This window comes from Lethenteron reissneri, chromosome 48, assembly GCF_015708825.2.
Source record: "Lethenteron reissneri isolate LAM-NWPU_2019-01 chromosome 48, ASM1570882v1, whole genome shotgun sequence".
Taxonomy (NCBI): Eukaryota; Metazoa; Chordata; class Hyperoartia; order Petromyzontiformes; family Petromyzontidae; genus Lethenteron; species Lethenteron reissneri.
Genome location: NC_083826.1, coordinates 7,653,762 through 7,674,679, shown reverse-complemented (window position 1 = coordinate 7,674,679; position 20,918 = coordinate 7,653,762). Strand labels below are relative to the sequence as shown.

General features: G+C 45.7%; 1 protein-coding gene across 3 annotated transcripts in view; it reads right to left on the bottom strand.

Annotated features, from left to right (window-relative positions):
- Positions 1-20,918, bottom strand: part of KCNT1 (potassium sodium-activated channel subfamily T member 1) — a 255,503-nt gene that overhangs the window by 189,469 nt on the left and 45,116 nt on the right. For all 3 annotated transcript variants that reach the window (XM_061571563.1, XM_061571564.1, XM_061571566.1), the window contains exon 2: positions 10,223-10,792. In XM_061571563.1, coding sequence (XP_061427547.1) covers positions 10,223-10,792 — 570 coding nt within the window. The remainder of the gene's footprint in view (positions 1-10,222; positions 10,793-20,918) is intronic.

Here is a 20,918-nt window from a genome sequence, read left to right as displayed (position 1 = left end):
AAAACACCTTGAGCGCAACCCAAAAAAAAATTGTTGGACTGAAACGTTCCTACTTGGGGCACTCTGCGATTCTCTCCAGGCAAGTGCCGCCAAATGGCTCGTCACTTTGCCGGGCGGTAGCGGCGCACGCCTGCAAATCCAGCACTGTGGAGGTGAAGGGTTGGTGGATTGCAGTGTGATCCAGTGTGATCCACTAACACACTCGCCCCCTTTGCTTTGAGCGCCGAGGTACAACGCCCTGGCTATGGCAGGAGAAGACGGTGCGTCAAGTGTGGACTCCGCCTGCACCATCAGTATGGCATAGATTTAGTAACAGGTTTTTACCCTTTCCACTGATGCAAAAACTGACACCTTTATACAAGGCATCATGTTTACAATAACCACAACACAAGCAGTCAAAATGCAAAAAACAACAACTCTGATGATGATAATGATATGCACTGTCCTTGAAGTTGATTGGTCCACACACGAGACAGCTTTTCTTAGAGCCTAGTCTCCATTGGTGTTGGACCAGATGACGCCAAAAGGTGTACAACTCAAAGACACCGCACAATCAGAGTATTGAGAGCTCGGGGTAAGCATTTACACTATGAAACCTCCTTTACCAGTGGAAAAATATCGTAACAGGTTTTTACCCTTTCAACTGGTACAAAAACTTACACCTTTATACAAGGAATCATGTTTGCAATAACCACAACACAAGCAGTCAGTTTTTGTACCAGTTGCAAGGGTAAAAACCTATTACTATATTTTGCCACTGCTAAATAAGGTCTCATAGTGTAAATGGCATAGATTGTTGCCACTTTGCCCTCGTGGGTTTTCACCGGATGGTAAAATTGGTCTTTTTTCGTCCCCACAAGTATACACGCTCAATAATTGGCTGATGACACCTTCATATATGGAGAACCGCATATCTTGGGGAGGAATGTTGTGCCGGCTCATCGGCTGATTGCTGCCTTCCCCACTTGTCTGTGGTTAATCGCGTCTCTGAGTTGGCCAAGCGTTCGCTTTCTCTGTCTCTCTCTGAGAGTGAGTGAATACTGCATGACGCATTACAAGTTGTATGCACGTACGTATGTTGAACTTCGTTCACAGCGTACGTAGCCAGCCGCGCTAATAGGAGGTGCGGGGGGAAGGACAACAAACTAAACACAAAAAGCAGTTCAAAATTTTTTTGTTTTTTATATATATTATGTGAAAGTGCATAGCTCCAGTGGCTTTCTAATAGTGTAAGGAAGAGCGTTCCAGACGGCCGCAGAAGCGCATCAGGAAATTGAATTTACCATGATTAATTTTTGATTTCCTGCACTTTACCAAACCTGCATGGTTCATGGGCTGAGTCACCAATCGATCTTGAATTTGAATTCACAACCTGATTGTGAGCCGCTTGCTTTACCCATGAGCCACCTGGCCAGGTCTCTCGCCTCATCTTAGTTTATACTTATAGAGCTGCTTTGCTCAAGGTGTTTAACATAGTAAAAAAAGAAACTGGATAATAAAATAATTATTTAGAGGTCAGGGGCGTGCAAGGGGCTGAGAAGGAATATATATACAGCATATCAATTCCCTCGATCATCAGTAAGACAACTGCACATCAGTTACATCGTTTTTAAAATCATCACTCCAGTACAAGGAATGCTGCCGTGATGTAAGAGTGGGACTTGCAATCCAGAGCTCGCCGGTTTGTTATCGTTGAACAGCGGCGATAACAATGGACGCGTTTGGTAATAATGAACGCATTTGATAACAATGGACACGTTTGGTAACAATGGACGCGTTTGGTAACAATGGATGTGTTTGATAACAATGGACGCGTTTGGTAACAATGGATGTGTTTGATAACAATGGACGCGTTTGATAACAATGGATGCGTTTGATAACAATGGACGCGTTTGGTGACAATGGATGCATTTCGTAACAATGGACGCATTTGGTAACAATGGACGCGTTTGGTAACAATGGACGCGTTTGATAACAATGGACACATTTGGTAACAATGGACGCATTTGGTAACAATGGACACGTTTGGTAACAATGGACACGTTTGGTAACAATGGACGTGTTTGGTAACAATGGACGCGTTTGGTAACAATGGACACGTTTGTTCAATGCCACGGCCTCTGTTCACCCAGCAGCCTAAATGGGTACGAGGATATTTCGTCAATCGGCAGGTGGTGTGTGTCAGGGTACATTGTGCGTATTCCTGTTTCTCCCAAAAACTATCTGGCAAGCCGTTGCAAGACTCGGCCCAAACACCCTCTAGAGCAGTGCTTCTTAACCTTTACTGCAGACTGCACCCCTTTGGTTCTCTATCGTAAAAAAATGTTTTAATAAATACATGGGTTTGACGAAACAAAGAAGTTGTACTTACGTGCCCGTGCTTAATTTGTGTTTTCGACGATTTACCTTTTTAAAATAAACTCTGGCCGTGTCTCGCACCCCCAGAAAGGGTCTCTCACACCCCAGGGGGTGCAGCGTGCCCCCCAGGTTAAGAACCACCGCTCTCAAGCTTCCTCGAGCTTAGGCCGTTCCACCAGCAACGGCGTGAGTGAGCAATTGCAGGGCTGAACCTTTACCTTTTCACCACAGTGGAAGCATAATTTCCCTCCTGCTGCCAATTCAGGTAATTAAGCCAAGCAGCACTTGTACCAAGACTTCCTCGATTTTTTTGGGAGGTTTTTATAAAAAAAAAAACACTTTTTTGTGTCCATTACCATCCCAGCGTTTTCAAGAGGCAATAACATAGCGGCGGTGCCCTTCAGACTCCGGGCAGGGACATTGCAGCGTGGGCAGCGAACAGCTACGGGGCATCACAGAGGGCCTGGGAGGCGCTCATTAATGCCACATGCCAATTGACCTTCTAGAAACGCTCTCTTATTACGTAACACGCAGCAAAAAGGTGAGGTGAAACACGGCAGCGATATTGCCATGGCCGTTTAGGCGATGCATACCCTGAATGGCAAAGCCACCCCCTTGGATATACCTTCACGGATTGCCGAGCATACAATGCGCACTTTAAAATAAAGTAAAAATAATTTCTTGCTCCGATGTGCATTGAGGCAGTGCTCATTTTGTTGTTTACAGCCCAGAAGCAGTGGTGGAAATTCCATTGGACAATTGCTGTTGGCTTCCCCGTAAAGTAATACCGATGTTAACACTGGCGAAACCAGTGTTGAGGGGGGGGGGTGGCACGTGCCCCCCCCCCCCCCAATGAATGATCTGAACGAAATCCCTATTTTCGATCTGATCATTGGGGTTTCTGAGCAATGAATCAACATTTTGCGACCCCCATTGCCACTGTGTAGCATATTATTATGTGCCAGGGACTCTATGAGATGATAGGACAATAGTCTGAGTCCATAATTGCCAATAAGTAACGGCAAAGCGGTTATGAGTGACTCACAGAATTGTGCGCAGTTGCATATACAGTCCACGACTTCCCTGAAGGCAAACACCTTCAGCGAGCGCGATGCCGATCACACAACGCGGTTCGAATTCGACCCTCGATCGATGGCAGCGCCATCGCCGCACATGCGTCGAATAAAAAGCAAGGGACAAGTCCTTACTTACTAACAACTCCAATCATTTTTCATTGCTGGAGGGGTTGCCCCCCGCTACCTGAAAATACCTGGCTCCGCCATTGGATGTTATCGACCCCGGTGGAATGATGGGTTCAGTCAACCCCCGATCAGGATTTCAACTCGCAACCGTCCAATCGAGCGCTCCTGGCTCAAGCTACCTGGCCGTAGAGACGGTAACAATGGGCACTCAAGCGATCAATTCGTGCCTTCACAGGGGCATAGGAAAGGAGCAAAACAACCCAGTGTTTCACGGAAGAAATTGGCGGTTGAAGAGTCAAATGCCCTCGCGAGTAAGCCCCCAAAATTGGTGGCGTCAGTGTACTGCGTCAGGCAAATGTTCCGCAACAACGTTGGGATGCTTCTCGAGAAGGTGGCCACGGGCCGCGTGGCGAAATGCGGCCACCGTCGAGTGAGAGACACTGGAGTCAACACACAATGAGTCAGCCTCGTGAGCCATGGTCAATCCACTGCTGGATGACGGCCTCAGCAAGTCGTCGACATCCCTCGCACGGCTTTGCGATGCAGTGCTGGCAACTTTTAAGCATCTGAGTCAAACTTTTGGAAATAAGTATAAATACAGACAATAAATGTATTTGCTGGTTAATACACAGTAATTAGTAAATTATAGCTTTAATAAGAAAGAATTATTACGCCATTACCGTTCTAGCTATAATAACTCTAGATCACTGTTAGAAAAGCAAAATACGTAATTTGCATTGTTTTACAAGTGTAATGCAAGGATAGTTCTGGTGTTGATTTAAATTCCAAATGTCACCGTATTGTGCTGGATCCAGCTGGTCAGCCAAGCACGATGCGTATTCTAAACAATACATCGATAAGAAGGTGATCAATGAGTACGAGCGCAGGAATTAGCCCAGACGCATGAGTCCCACGCCTCAGTGGGTGATGTCTTTGGGCGACCCTCTGGGGCGATTTGCAACAACTCCACCAGTGCACGGAGCCGATTTCACCAACGGCTCGATCGAGGTTCAAAATCCTGCTCCTCGGTCACCGGTGATTAAACGTTGTTCTCAGGTGTGGCGAGTTGATGGTGTCAGTCTAGTTGCCAACGACTGCCCCCCAAACTTCGCCGATTAACCCCCCCCCTCCCCCTGTCACGTTAAATTTGATTTGTCATTTTAGTTGGCTCAAATGCTGCTGTGTTGCAGCGAGGGGTAACTCGCAATCCACGCTCGCAATGCAGAGGTCGACCGGTTTGATCTCCTGGCATGACAGTTAGAACAAAAATTTGCATGACTTCCTCTTAATCTCACTTAAGTGGGCTAAAGTACAGTTCTCGGAATTAAAAATGAATGTTGGATTGAAGAGCATTCTATGTACGGCATGTTCAAGTTGTGTCCCTTGGCGTGGAAAAAATGTATTATTAATAATAATGAATGTATTAATAACAATAAATGTAATAATAAAACATGTATTATTAATAATGACATTATAACGAGACAGATTTCGCAGACAAGTCAATAACTCAGTGCAGAGCCAGCGCCAAGGACTGCTCGAAAACCTGGCCCAGAACAGACAGAGGAGGCCTTTAGATGTTCTTCTGGGTTCTTTCGGTAAAGTCACGTATAAGGGAAATAGTAAAATAAAATAAAAAATAAAATAAATTCTCACGACGTTTCGGCCACAACGCAAGCAGCCGTCCTCAGGTGAAGAAACAGAGCTGTCAGAAAGACAGCGTCTCAATGAACACCGCCAAGCTTGGCAGCGTATATTTAAGCTGTCGGAGGAGGAGAGCGCCTTGACAAAGGAGTTTACATATCAACAGCGGAATTAAGCATATTGATGGAAAATGCAGATATGGGATTAGTCACTCCTTGTGGAATGTGTAGGTGGTGGGGGGGTCTCAAAGTCATATTATGCTCGTGTATTATGTAGGATTAGCAGTGATAAAGTGAGGAATTAGGATTAGCAGTAATAAAGGAAGGGACATTTTAATCGTAAGGGGCTGCAGCAGCCAAACCACCGCGTATCAAGCTCGTGCATTATGTGGGCAACAAAAAAGTCCGAGTGCATATGATGTTGCGAACGTGCAAAGGGATGTAGAGAGAGTTCCACACCGAGGGAGCGACAGCAGAGAGCCGACACGAGGTTGAACCAGTTGGAGACCTCGGAGTCCGAAGCAGATTTTGAGTTAGGCTGCTGCAGCTGCTGCGTAGAGATCTCACGTGAGCCATCGGTGCAAGGCGAGAGTAGTGAGGCGAGGTGTGATGGAGAAACCGGTGGTGAAGGCGCGATGACAAAGACAGGCGCGATTTTGTACTGAATTCAGGAGTAGTTCTGCAATGTCATCTTCCAGGGCGCACTGTTCGCTGTGACTGTTCAGAATGTGAGTTTCTTCATCTCGTGACATGACAACAATGGGGACCATTTGGAGAGACTTTTTTTCGAGTAAAAATAAATGCCCAAGTTCTTTTACAATATGGGAACCTCATTTGCCAGTCAAAATATGATAATTGTTTTTTTACCGTTCCATCTGGCAACAATGTCTTTTGTTTGTATTATGACTGCAGGTATTGCGGTCTATGCAAACATGACTCCTTGTAAAAAAGGTGTCAGTTTTGTTGCCAGATAGAAGGGTAAAAAATCAATTATCATATTTTTACTGGCAAATGAGGTTCTCCATAGTGTAGATGCCTCCCCCGAGCTCTCATATTCTGATGGTGCATTGTCTTTGAGTTGTGCGCTTTTTGGCGCCATCTGGTCCAACACCATGTGAGACTAGGCTCTAAGGAAAGCTGTCTCGGGTGTGGACCAATCAACTTCAAGGACAGTGCACATTATTAGAGTTATGTCTTTTGTTTGTATTATGACTGCAGGTATTGCGGTCTATGCAAACATGACTCCTTGTAAAAAAGGTGTCAGTTTTGTTGCCAAATAGAAGGGTAAAAAACAAATTATCTTCTTTTACAATGTCAATCCAAATGGCATGCGCCAACCGCTATAGATAACCAGGTCGGGGCGATGATGTTTGTAAGTGTGGCACGGTCTGTCAAAATTAAGTGCCAGCACGCTGACATTTTTTATTTTTACACAAGCACATCTTGAAAAGAACATTTTGATGAAGTGCTACGTGAAACCAAAGTCACATTCTTACCGACGCTTATCGTAACCCCCCGTTGCCCGATAGCGGAGGTGGGGGGAAAACTACCAATTGTTTAGCAGTTGATGCACGGTTTAATAAGCTCAGCTTGACGCTTCATTCATCAGACACAAGTGGTATGCACTCGCTTCTGATTTCAAGGGCGTTGGACTTGTGGAATCTAACGATATAAACTTTGTGCGTGGGCTCTGTTGTTGGGAATGAGGTTAATCGTGAGCATGACACGTATGCTGATTGCAGATGATACATAAAGTTTCAAGATTTAAAGAAACATGCACCGTTCTCGCCGCTTAGTTTTTTTATATTTTCAATACAACTTCTACTTGAAGTTCTATAAGTAGAAGTTTATTATAAAGTAGTGGTACATTGTTAACATATTTCGCACGTTCTCAGCTCCAGTAACAAATAATTTCCGCCCACAAAGTCTGCAATTGCTTTCCACTCTGGCGTCCGCTCTATCGACTCCCTGCCTCTGTTCAAGTCCAGGCTGACTAACTTTATATTGTTAATATATTATAGTAATAGGTTTTTACCCTTTCAACTGGTACAAAAACTGACACCTTTATACAAGGGATCATGATCTCTTTTGTACCAGTTGAAAGGGGTAAAAACCTATTACTATATTTTGTCACTGGTAAAGGAGGTCTCATAGTGTAATGCTTACCCCGAGCTCTCAATACTCTGACAGTGTGCTGTTTTTGAGTTGTACGCCTTTTGGCGTCATCTGGTCCAACACCAATGGAGACTAGGCTCTAAGAAAATCTGTCTTGGGTGTGGACCAATCAACTTCAAGGACAGTGCATATCATTTTCATTATCAGAGTTGTTTCTTTTTGTTTGCATTTTGACTGCTTGTGTTGTGGTTATTGCAAACATGATCCCTTGTATAAAGGTGTCAGTTTTTGTACCAGTTGAAAGGGTTAAAACCTATTACTATATTTTGCCACTGGTAAAGGAGGTCTCATAGTGTTAACATATGTTTTCGTCTTCCAACTACTGACCGCCTCTATGTATGACATCAGTATGCCAACGTTTTGTCCGTACATTGTCTGAGGTGCTGCTGCATTTCGATGCAATATCAAATGCAAATCGTCAACTCAATCTCGATTTTCGCTGTGTACCTTACGTCAATTAAAGGCATCTGAGAGCGCTTTACATGGAATTAAAAGGTACAAGAATGTGTAACACACAATATAAATAAAAAAACGCAATATATTTAGTTTATTAACAACAAACCAAAATACAAGATAAAGGTGCAGCACTGCAATTGCTTGCTCATACCACTGCTGGCAGAAAGGGCCTTCACTAGATGGAGCTCTAGACAGCCCCTCAAAGGGGATATTTTCGCCTGCTTCTCCACATTGGCCTCACATCTTGGAAGAGATCAAAACCAAGGTCACGGGGCATCACACGTCACCTTAGCGACACACACGTGGCATCACACTGCCGATGGAAGTGACGATGTGATGGTGAATCTGGATCCCTAGTGGGGCGCGTTGGTGTGCTGCATCGGTGTGCTGCATCGGTGTGCTACATCGGTTTGCTACATTGGTATGCTACATTGGTGTGCTACATTGGTGTGCTGCATCGGTGTGCTGCATCGGTGTGCTACATCGGTGTGCTACATCGGTGTGCTACATCGGTGTGCTTCATCGGCGTGCTACATCGGCGTGCTACATCGGTGTGCTACATCGGTGTGCTTCATCGGTGTGCTACATCGGTGTGCTGCATCGGTGTGCTGCATCAGTGTGCTACATCGGTGTGCTACATCAGTGTGCTACATCGGTGTGCTGCATCGGTGTGCTACATCGGTGTGCTGCATCGGTGTGCTACATCGGTGTGCTACATTGGTGTGCTGCATCGGTGTGCTACTTCGGTGTGCTTCATCGGTGTGCTACATCGGTGTGCTACATCGGTGTGCTACATCGGTGTGCTGCATCGGTGTGCTACATCGGTGTGCTGCATCGGTGTGCTACATCGGTGTGCTTCATCGGTGTGCTGCATCGGTGTGCTACATCGGTGTGCTACATCGGTGTGCTTCATCGGTGTGCTGCATCGGTGTGCTACATCGGTGTGCTGCATTGGTGTGCTGCATCGGTGTGTTGCATCGGTGTGCTGCATCGGTGTGCTGCATTGGTGTGCTGCATCGGTGTGCTACATCGGTGTGCTTCATCGGTGTGCTGCATCGGTGTGCTACATCGGTGTGCTGCATCGGTGTGCTGCATCGGTGTGCTGCATTGGTGTGCTACATTGGTATGCTGTATCGGTGTGCTGCGTTGGTGTGCTGCATCGGTGTGCTGCATCGGTGTGCTGCATCGGTGTGCTACATTGGTGTGCTACATTGGTGTGCTACATTGGTGTGCTGCATCGGTGTGCTGCATCGGTATGCTGCATCGGTGTGCTACATTGGTGTGCTGCATCAGTGTGCTGCATCGGTATGCTGCATCGGTATGATGCATCGTGTGCTGCATCGATCAATGGACACGAGGAGAATCCCCAAGACAGAACATTAGTTGACAAAACACCATTCACCCCCCAATCAATCAATGGAACAATTAATTATGCACACTTCTCGGCAGTTATGACTGTAATTAAAACTGCCTCGTAATCCGTCACAATGGTGAGCTCTGCTTGATTCGGATCTCAGGCATCACGGGGGAGGGCGCGGGCGAGAGGGGGGGGGGGCATTCAAATTCACATTTCACTTTTTCTTTACCACGTCGGCACGGGCGGCACTTTATTTACTCCTCTGCCAGACCACGAAGACAGTTCCATTAAAGGTGACGTTGATCTGACGGGGGTGTTTTTTTTTGCTGGTGTCGGAAGGCCCCCCGTGATGGGGAATGAATAGATTTCACTGCCCTCCCTCCGTTCCAACTCTCGCCATATTTCGTGTTCAGTCCCTTGGCCAATTACCCTTGCAGACCACGTTAATCAGTCTTGGTGTTTCTGGGTCTTGCCAAGCAACAGCGATTAAAAAGACATACACATTTCATTTGAGCGAGAAAAATTTAACCAATTCCAGATCAACTAAATCATATTTAATATGATATACCCAGCCTGCTGCCCAGTGCAACGATGGTGCACTAGTTAAGTGTACCGTGCTAAAAACATGGCAATCTAAGTTATATTATGGCGAACACCAGCGGTCGTGAGATGTTAACTACCTCGCCTGGTATACAGGAGGCCGTGGGTTCGATGCCGACCCTGACGCCTGTATCTTTGGAGTCTGCGCGTTCTCCCCGTGGTCGTGTGAATTTTTCTCCAGCCACCTCCGCTTTCTACCTCCACGTTCAGAAACACGTGACTCCAGCATTTGACTGATGCTATAAATTTGCACGCGAAAAGCCACTTTGTTTGACCTATCATTTGTGGGTAGCCAGGTCGCTTCTGAATAAAACAGCTAAATATAGCTCAGTGGGCCTTACATGGGAATAAAAAGATTGTAAATCGTTTAAGTCACACTTCAACAAAGCACTGGCCACAATGGTGACCATTCCCACGCCCCCCCCATCTCTCACCGGTCATCCCCCTGCCAGGACGGGTCACCGAGCAGGAGGTCGCGGAGGCGGTAGCGCGGATGAAGGGGCGGCACGCCGCTGTCGGGCGCGCTCATTCCGAGGCTGTCAGGCGAGAGAAGCAGCCCGGCGTCCGGCACTGCGAGCGGGGCTGCGGCACTCGGTAGCGGCGCTTCCTGCTGCTCCTGCTGCTGCTGCTGACGATGCTGATGCCGATGGCGACGTTGATGATGATACTGCCGCTGCTCGTGCGCTAGCGGTGGCGATTGCGGCGGCACCAATATCGACACTGACTTGGCCGACGGCGCCGGCAGTGAACCCGGGGGCAGTCGCTCTTTCCGCCTTATTGGCGCTTTGGACGATGAGGACGTGGAAGGTGCGTGCTCGATCACAGACGGCGGGGCCAGCGGTGAGGATGACTCTGTAGGCGCTGCTGCAGGCGATGATGATGATGATGATCCCGCTGCAGCCGCCGACGCTAGGAGGGATGATGAGGATGCGGATGCCCGAGGGAGCCGCAAAGCCGCCTCGCCGCCCGTCTCTTCATCGGACCTCAGCGAGTACCTACGCAAGCTGGGGGGGGGGGGGGGGTGGAAGAACACACGTTCGTGATGACACATGGGCGCAGTCAGAGTAATTTGCTCTGCACGCTACAGCGACACGCGCTGCTCTCGATGGAAGGGCTTCGGAACGCGTCGGAGGACGGTTTCGGTGGATAGAAACTCAAGGGCAGCAGCAAGAAACTAGATGTTGTCTGTGCGCACGTGCAGGCATAAACTCCCGCATCCCCTATGGACACACAGTTGGTGTTAGTATCACCATCATGGTATTTATTACTGCTGATCACAGCCGAGCCCTGCGCACCATCATCGAACGGCCCGCCGTGAGATTGGAGACGACCACGGGGAAGGCACCGGTTGACGTGGACTAAGTGCGATTGAGGCTGATCTTCCACCAGTGTGTACAACATTCTCTGGCGCGTGTCGTGACGGGCACTCCAGGATCCAACCGTGACCGTTCAGTGCTCGCCGAGCTATATTGGCTTACGGTGGCTGAACGAATACATCGTGAAGTCGCACTCAATATTCACAAAGTGCTCGCCACAAATGAACCACAATACCTTGCTGATGTCGTCAAGGAGCATAAACCATCACGCGAACTCCGGTCATCCTCGCAGCGACTTTTGGCTAGCCATCAAACAAAAACGGTCAGATGCACTTTTGCGGCCGTCTGGAATGCTCTTCCTTCCGAGATTCGGAAGCCACTGGAGCTACGCGATTTTCAATCATTTAGTTTGAAAACTAATTTCTTTACAACTGCGTTTTGTGTTTTGGTTTGTTGCCCTTCCCCCGCACCTCCTATTAGCGCGGCTGGCTACGTACGGTGCGAAAGAAGTTCAACGTACAGACGTACATACCATGGCCTTGGCCTGCACTCAGCACTGTGGCGAGCGCCGGGTAGGGTCGCCTGGCAGCATCTCGTGGGGTCTCCTACGCCCCAAGGGGGTTTGCTCCCGATGACGACGATGATGTTCGCTCATCTTTTGTCCACATTTTCAAAACCAGCGCGTCATTCCTCACTCAACACTTGATGGAACGCTTCTCGGCTGACTGAGAATAGGGAATGTTGGCGTAAGGCACTAACACTGGAGTATGAGTGATGCCGACCCTTAATAATCTCATTGTACACAATATTTACAATAATCCTATCAACAGATGCACAACCGAATTTTTTTTTTAAATAATGGCAAAATAATTCCCACAACAACGGTCTGGACTGTTCCGACTAAAATTATGATTCTTCATCTCACTGGGGAAACACATTCCTGCGGAGGGAGCTGGTAGTAACGTTGGGTTGCTCGGTCAATGGCCACGGTCAACGGCGGCGTGGTGTATTCCGCAAATATGCCCAACTGTGAGGATGGGCACAAGCCGGCGTGAGTAGGTTAAACGTTGAGTTTTATAAGGGCACCACGGGGTGACCAGCCCCTCCCCACCCAGCCCCACCCCACCCTCCCTTCCCCACCCAGCCCCTCCCTCACCACCCAGCCCCTCCCTGCACGACGGACACAATAATCCCCTGTGGGCTGGTGTAACCAGGAGGTTTTTACCAGTATGAAGTTAACTTGGCTCTGAGCCAGGGGTGTTCTAATGGACTCAATAGACCATTAAAAGGCATGGCCTGATGTTGTTGTTCTTTGGGGAAAATAACGACACCGGCACGGGTGCATGTGTGCAGAGGTAGATAACAAGGACCCGAAAGACGTGACGCAGCAGCGCGGGTCCATTTCCCAAGTACCAATTAACATGCGATATTTTGTTTTAAATGTGATCACAGCAGTACGTTCACAAAGAAAACAACAACATGTTTATCAATTTGACGTCCTTCTTGTCGCTGATAAGAAGAGACCAGCAGGCCTTTAGATCACCCCGTCACAGTTTATGGGGCTACGATGCTGCCAGTCGTCGTTTCCAATTAACACGCCCCTGCCAAAAAATGGGTCGCGCTCAATGGGATGGCTTTTTAAAAACGCGTTCTATCGTCGCGATCTATTTTGCAATGGAGCAGCATGCTCCCCGTTCTTACTCCGACGGGTACTTCTTCTCCTAGCCGCTACGATTGCCACTCCTTGACCTCCTCGCATTTACACTTCATCTTCGACCCGCTGTGCAAGCAACCCCCTTTTTGTTCAGCTCCTTTCCCTGTTCCCACGGGCAATTGTTTAGGTCTATTCTCTGACCTGAACCGTATTGGGGGCACGACAGGCCGAGTGTCCGACCCACAATGTCAGTTTTGTTGACCAGTTTACGAGAGCTCTTTGGGCATGCTCGATATTGCTGCCTGATCATGCCCGGCTTTTGAAATCCCTCCCCATCATCTCTTCTCCTACGTTCTTGTAAAACTGTTGCTCGGATCTATAAATGTATTGACTCCATAAGAGGGTTTTTTTGGGGTTATATCGCCTAAATATCAATGTGGCATTAAACACACCACTGCTCGACACAGACAATTAGTAAGGTTTGTCGTGCTAAAAAATATAAATGCGTTACTAGTACAGCACACCGGTGTGTGTTGGAGAGTAAACCCAGAACATGTACAATTCAAGTACTCTACAACACACCAGTGTGCTGTACGAGTGACGAATTGGCATGTTGTGTTTACGTGACAAACCTTACTAATTGGCTGTGTCGGGCGGTGACGGGTTTAACGACACATTTACATTTCCGTGATCCAACCTCAAAAATCACCTCGACTACGAATAGTATTGGTCGAGAAAGCCTACGTGCTATAATATATTGACTATTCGAGTCAAAGTTAGTTTCCTGCTCAAATGGCTCTCAAGGCGGTGCTCACCTTGCATTCACATCCTTGAGCCAGTGGTGGAAATGGCACGTTCCATAGGAAAACGAAGATTGACGTCCCCGCAAAGTGATACTTATTTTAAAGACCTCGGAGGGATGATGAGCTGAGTCAACCCCCTTATCAGGATTTGGAACTGACAACCTTCCGATCGGGAGCCGCTCTCATTACTCCAGCGGTTATACCGTCCGTAGCGCTGTTTGTTGCAGACCGCTGCACATGTTGGGTCTTTGGGCCCTGTGCTCAGCAACTGCGATTGGAACAATGAGAACGAGAGATGAGTAGAGCTAGATTCGTGGCAATTCCTATTGTGAAATGTTAAACTTAAAACTTGCGTGACTGCAGGAATTCATATTCTTGATTCTTTCCGTAAAGTCACGTAGATAGAAAATGAAAAATATATAAATAAACAGTTTGCCTTTGGAGGCACCCCCCCCCCCCCTTTCCTGATGACGACCGTTTGTGTTGCGATCGAAACGTCGTGGGGGTTTTTTTTCTTTCTATCTACGTGACTTTACCGAAAGAACCACGACTATGTTAAACCAGTGCTACGTAAGGACCAGAGACGCCTGCTTCTAGCCTTTCCTAGCTGAGCATGTGCCCCTGAAAAAAAAAAGAATCTGTTTATATCACCGATATATCTGAATGCCGTCTTGCAACTCAGCCGTGATGCGATACTCCTTAACGATCTGCCCCTGCCTTGTATTCCACATCCCCAGAGAGGCAATGAAGTGATACAACAGCAGGCAATTCTATTTAGCTACCTAATCTAACAACAAAAATCCCCTCCGCATATGGAGAATATCATGAACGTTCACGTGCATGGCGGCACCACAGTGGCGAACGCGTTTCATCGCGATCCCAGAGGCCCGGGTTCAATTGTTGACTTTGCATCGTTGGTAAATTACCGGTGAGTGATTCTCGGCCAGAACAGTGCAAAACGCTGCTCTGGGAATGATTTCGGCACGCTGCGTCCACCTTGCCTTATTTATATCCAACCACACTACGTCAAATTTATGAAATATTGGATGAAGGCCCTGCCCCCCCCCCTCCACACCCCCCACTATGCGGTCTTGGGTGTTGTCTGACCATACTTCGCCGCGCTGGTCAAGTTAATGTAGGGAGAACCCAGAACCCGTGCCACTGATGCAAGCCGTGTCTGGGAATTGAACTCAGCTTCACAAGGTTGAAAGTGCAGCGTGCAACTGGCTGTTGTGTATTGTCTCTATGTGTGTGCACTTGTATTGGAGGCCTAGCCTTCTGCTTGATTATGATGAGTCCAGTATTTAAGGTTGGATGGTGCCTCTATGGAGACCTTGCATATCTCATGAAAGACACAATGCACACAGCAATCCAGTTCATCCAAAAAAACTGTCATAGGATTCTCAAAATTGTATAAAAAGGTTATCAGACCTGAGCTTGTGGAATAAATGATCATTTTCCATTCTTACAGTGCAAAGTGTCTCCAACATTTCCTTACCACTCAGTAATAATAGAACACATTTTGTTAACATTTCACATTTTTATTCTGTCACATCAGAGTTGTAGTACAGAAATAAAGAATTAAAATGTTCTAAATCGCAAATGGGAGTTGGAGATGGAGGGCGGTGTGCGGATGAGTGGCACGGTTGTTGGCATACTGCGCTTCCAATCTGGCAGACTGAGCTGAATCGCTGGCCATGGTGAATATCTGTGGACATCTGTGAAAAAGAGCTTCATAGCTCATCGGATTTCTCCAGCATGAATACATATTTTGACTATGAAAACATCAGTTGAAAACGATATCCGAACTGGTCATGGGCCCTCTCATTCACAAAGCCGCACTCAGCTGTGCGGTAAAGTTTGGCCACGAAAACACTGTGACCGACATGGCCTGGAGTGGCCTTCATTGGACATGGGGATTTAAAGAACAAAAAAAGGGCTGGAAATTAAAATGGAACAAATGAGATGGACAGAACAAGACAGTTTGTTGTCCTTCCTTTTTTTTGTCTTTTTCTCGCATCTTGAATGAGCACGGTTGACTAAGTATGGTACGAAAGAAGTTCAATATATTTTGATTTAAAGCTTTCGTGACTGCAGGGATTCATGTTTTTGGTTCTTTCGGTAAAGTCACGTAGAAGGGAAATAATAAAATAATACAAATATCAAACGATAAAAATTATACGACGTTTCGACTGCAACACAAACAATCATCATTAGGTGTGAAATCCACAGCAAGAAAAATTGAAAAAAAAAGGTAATGTTCTTGCTGTGGATTTCACATAGAAGAGAAAATAAATAATCGATTAATGCGTCAAATCGTCAATCCATTTCGTGGCAGTTCATTTATACGTTGAGCAGTCGACAAAGAGCTGTTAATTATTATGATTTGTTTTCATTAAATGCCACAGTGCTTAAGAGACTATAGCCTCCAGCAGAACACTGTGACATTTAGAAAATTAAATTCAGTGGCCTTGGGCGTGTGTTCTCTCGCACGGCATGCAGGACGCTTTATGACCGTGTGCTCGGCACACTTATCGGGGGACACTTGGGCCAACACGGTAACAATGCCCCCAGCTGTGACGGTGCAGCACAGAGCGCGGGGCCAGCCAGCCATTAGCCATGCACTCTCCGCACAAACACAAGTTCAAGATTGTGTCATGGCCAAAAGCCGTTGATGCCACAACCGCATTTCGCCAGAGCTCACGCGACCTCCAAAATCTGCCGGGGCAGAATCCCACCAACTGCCATTATGTATGTATGCATGTTGTTGAAATTCTTTTGAACCGTACGCAGCCAACCATGCTAATCGGAGGTGCGGGGGGGGGGGGGCAGGACAACAAACTGACATTCGGTGTGATCCGGGGGTTTGCGGTACTCATCGAGACCACTCCAGTGTCCTGCCTTGGAAACCGGCAAGCACGGATGAATGCGGCAGGTGCGTTTTGGTGCACGCCGACGCGTCGTTCAGGGCATCGACCCAATCCATTATTTCTAGATTTGAAGCTTTCGTGACTGCAAGGATTCATATTCTTAGGTTTTTTTCGGTAAAGTCACGTAGATAAAAATAAAAATTAATTTAAATTAATAAAAGTAAAATAAAAATATGAATAAAAATGTATTATTTTACTTTTATTAATTTTATTCTTTTTATCTACGTGACTTTACCGAAATAAACCTAAGAATACCAATCCATTATGTTTGTAGGGTACGGTAGCTGAATGAGAACATCCCTATACCACGTGGGTTGTGCGAATCGTTTGGCCATACTTCACCACGCTGGTCAGTGCAAGCTGGTGAAGGTGGGGAGCATTGACACGTGGGTGCTTAGAAGCGTCGTGACACAAACCGGGTGTTTAAAAATAAAAAATGGTCCCATGATGTAGCTGCCCACCCCGAGTTATACATGCTCTGATAGGGCATTGTCCTTGTACTGCTCGCCTTCTGCCCTTCTCTGGTGTGACACCGGTGAGACTAGGCCACAAGGAAGATTGTCTCTGGTGTAGGCCAATCATTCTCAAAGACAATGCATATATTATATTATTGGTTCTTTCGGTAAAGTCACGTAGAAGGGAAACAATAAAATAAAAAAAAATAAAAAAATATAAAAATTATCACGACCTTAATTTTGGAGCTTTCGTGACTGCAGGAATTATTCTTTGGTTCTTTCGGTTTCGACTGCAACACAAGCAATCATGATCAGGTGTTTAAAAAAAATCTAAATTTTTTGCTGTGTTTTTCAAAGCTGATGATGATTGCTTGTGGTGCAGTCGAAACGTCGTGAGAATTTTATTGCATTTGTATTTTTATTATTTTATTGTTTCCCTTCTACGTGACTTTACCGAAAGAACCAAGAATATGAATCCCTGCAGTCACGAAAGCTAAAAAGATAGATATATTATCAGAGCGTGTTTGTTTGCATGTTCACCACAAGTCCGTGTGGTTAAATCAGACTTGATTCCATGCAAAAGGAATCTATTTGGTGTTTGAACACCTTAACACCTGTTTTATTGCAAGAAGTGCTAATGCATATTCTTTATTTTTCAAACGGGGTTGTTTCTGCGTGCCGTTCTACCAGCCTGCCGCGTATCAATGGCTCGGGTACGTCTTATACACTGGCATCTGATGAGATTGGGCACATTCATCGACTCACGCTCAGATGCGTGAGTCAGAGTTATTGTCTCAAAAAAAACCTCATCTGTAAAGTTGAATCACTCCAGTTATAATCACTCCGAGTCCCGATGATTCACTCACCCCCTGGGCAGTGCAACGAATTTTGGTGATGAGAGGCCGCAGAAATTTCGATTTAAAGCTTTCGTGACTGCAGGGATTCATCTTCTTGGTTCTTTCGGTAAAGTCACGTAGAAGGGAAATAATAAAATAATAAAAACAAAACATTATTAATTATTTTATTATGTTTATTTTTTAATTATTTTATTATTTCCCTTCTACGTGACTTTACCGAAAGATCCAAGAAGAGAGGCCGCAGGTTAATGATTTTGCTTCTTCTTCTATTGTAGCGGGCTCTAATGCCTCCGTGAATCCGTCACGTAAACCCATTAGAAACGCCAAATACAACAATCATAACGATTCATATTCTTAGGCTTTTTCGGTAAAGTCACGTCGGTAAAAAAATTAAATTAATAAAAGTAAAATAAAAATAAAATAAAAATTAAAAAACCTGAGGCTTGTGTTTACTCCGAAACGTCAGTGATTTTTATTTTATTTTAATTTTACTTTTATTAATTAAAATTTTTTACCTACGTGACTTTACCGAAAAAACCTAAGAATATGAATCCCTGCAGTCACGAAAGCTTAAAATCTAGAATTCATAACGATACCGATTATAATGCAACACAATGACGACTCATTTATCAATCCACTGCTGGATGAATGGCCTCCCTGCGCCATGTCGGTCATGGGGTTTGTTTTGACCATACTTCACCGCGCAGGTTAGGGGTGACGATAGGCAGGCCGAGGAGAAGTTCGGATATCGCTTAGCACTGAACTGCAGCCAGTAATCTTCTTGGTTCTTTCGGTAAAGTCACGTAGAATGGAAATAATAAAAAAATTAAAATAAAACATTATAAAATAATTCTCACGACGTTTCGGCCACAACGCAAGCAGCCGTCCTCAGGTGAAGAACAGGTCTGTCTGTTCTTCACCTGAGGACGACTGCTTGCGTTGTGTAATTCTCACGACGTTTCGGCCACAACGCAAGCAGCCGTCCTCAGGTGAAGAACAGACAGACCTGTTCTTCACCTGAGGACGGATGCTTGCGTTGTGGCCGAAACGTCGTGAGAATTATTTTTATTATGTTTATTTTTATTATTTAATTATTTCCATTCTACGTGACTTTACCGAAAGAACCAAGAAGATGAATCCCTGCAGTCACGAAAGCTTTAAATCGAAAAATGCAGCCAGTAATTCATTTCAGATTTCCCCTGCTCTATGCACAGTACGCTGACCACTACGCCACCACCTTGAGGGCCATTTGGGACTGACTCCATCCTTCATCGATATATCCTTGCAGTGGTCTCTCCACTTCCCTCTATACATTACCGCCTCTTCTCAACTTATGACAGCTGTACAGCATGCACGAAGCGATGAGGACGCAAACGTGGATCCTTACATCTGAAATGGGATGCACGTGGCAGTAGCTGAATAATCAATATTCAGCCGCGGTCACCAATTGCAGATAAAAAAAAGTCCTGTCACATAAAACATGTTTTCTTCTACACTTCATTCTCCTGAATTCCAGCTGCGAGAATTAAAACACCAATTTGTCTGTCGTGCACGCTCCGTTTTGTGCATCAGAGATCATACTTTATTTGGAGCTTTCGTGACTGCAGGAATTACTCTTTGGTTCTTTCGGTAAAGTCACGTATCAAGAGAAAATAATAATTTAAATACTAACATACGACGTTTCGATTGCAACACAAGCAATCATCATCAGGTATAAATGAAATAGAAACACAAATCTAGTATACTTAGAAATGTAATGTAATACAATAGAGAGTCGGATAACATAACAGTCAACACCCTACCTGGTTGATTACGTTCTTCATGAGAATGCTAAATTTGAGAGAGAGATAAAACACAGAACCAGAGACATATAGACAGACATATAAGTAGAGACAGATATCACAGAGATACATAGAGAGAGAGACATACATAGGCACACAGAGAAACCACGCCTCTGTGTCGAGGCCTTAAATAGAGAGAGGAGGCGGGGGCGGGGAGAGAGGGAGGGGTTAGAGAAATTAGCATGTCAATGAGTGGCACGCTGCAGAAGCTTGGACAAATGAGGGGACAGGGAGAGAAACACACTGAATTAAATAACCTAGCAAATTTCGAAATGTAATGTAATGCAGGGATCACTTGAAGGCATCTCAGCAGCAACTCTACAGTGTCTGCTTCAATGGGCCGTGTTCTCTAAAACGAGTGGGGCTACGCAATCAGGATATTTGCATATTTGCATATGAATGCATTAATCGATCTAATAATGTTCACCAACAACAAGTGACGGTGTGTAACTTCACGCATTGGTAGTGTGGGGGTCCTCAACATCCATTCGACAGGGTTAAGAGTCTCCATAGGATGACCGCTATTGACTGCATTTAACAACGTCGTTCCTATAACTACTGCAGTCTGAGCATTTTTTTTGCCACATTTCCAATGTTTATTCCTAAGGCAACACAGCTGAAAAAATGCCTCCAGTATGCGCACAATTACTAAAGATATATGAATATTGATAAGCTCTTACACCCAACGAATTTTAAATTACTCCAATGCCTTTGTTTCCTGGCACAGCCAGTATGTTTTTGACAGCGCAAGTTAAAACTCGGGAAACGATTTGAAACAGGTCAATGCACCTTGATACTGCGATGGCCTAATTAGTACTTGTTTACGGGTGGGCATGAGCTCTGGGGCACAATTTGCACGCGTTATGCAACGGCGATGTTGATGTATTATTAAGCACAAGAAAGTCACATAATCACATCGTCATTACTTTCATTTCCACCAACAACAAAAGTACAATTGGCAACGTTCACCATTACTACTGCTACCGCAGTTGAGGTATTCCTAAATTGTTTTTATTTCATAAAGTACCGAGGAATTGGAGTTATGTAGGCCACGCCGCGGCCATGGGCTACCTTTGTCTTAACAGTGGTGATGTGTGTTGAGCGCAGTGAACTCTTTCATGCTGAGGCGACCTAGGGGTTACAATTATTATTGGCACTCCAGTATTCCCTCGTTATTCACGAACTTGCTATCCGCGAATTTGGCTATCCACGAATCGCACTTACGCGAACTATGCACGACTGCATCAAGACAGAGAGAGAGAAAGTGATGACAT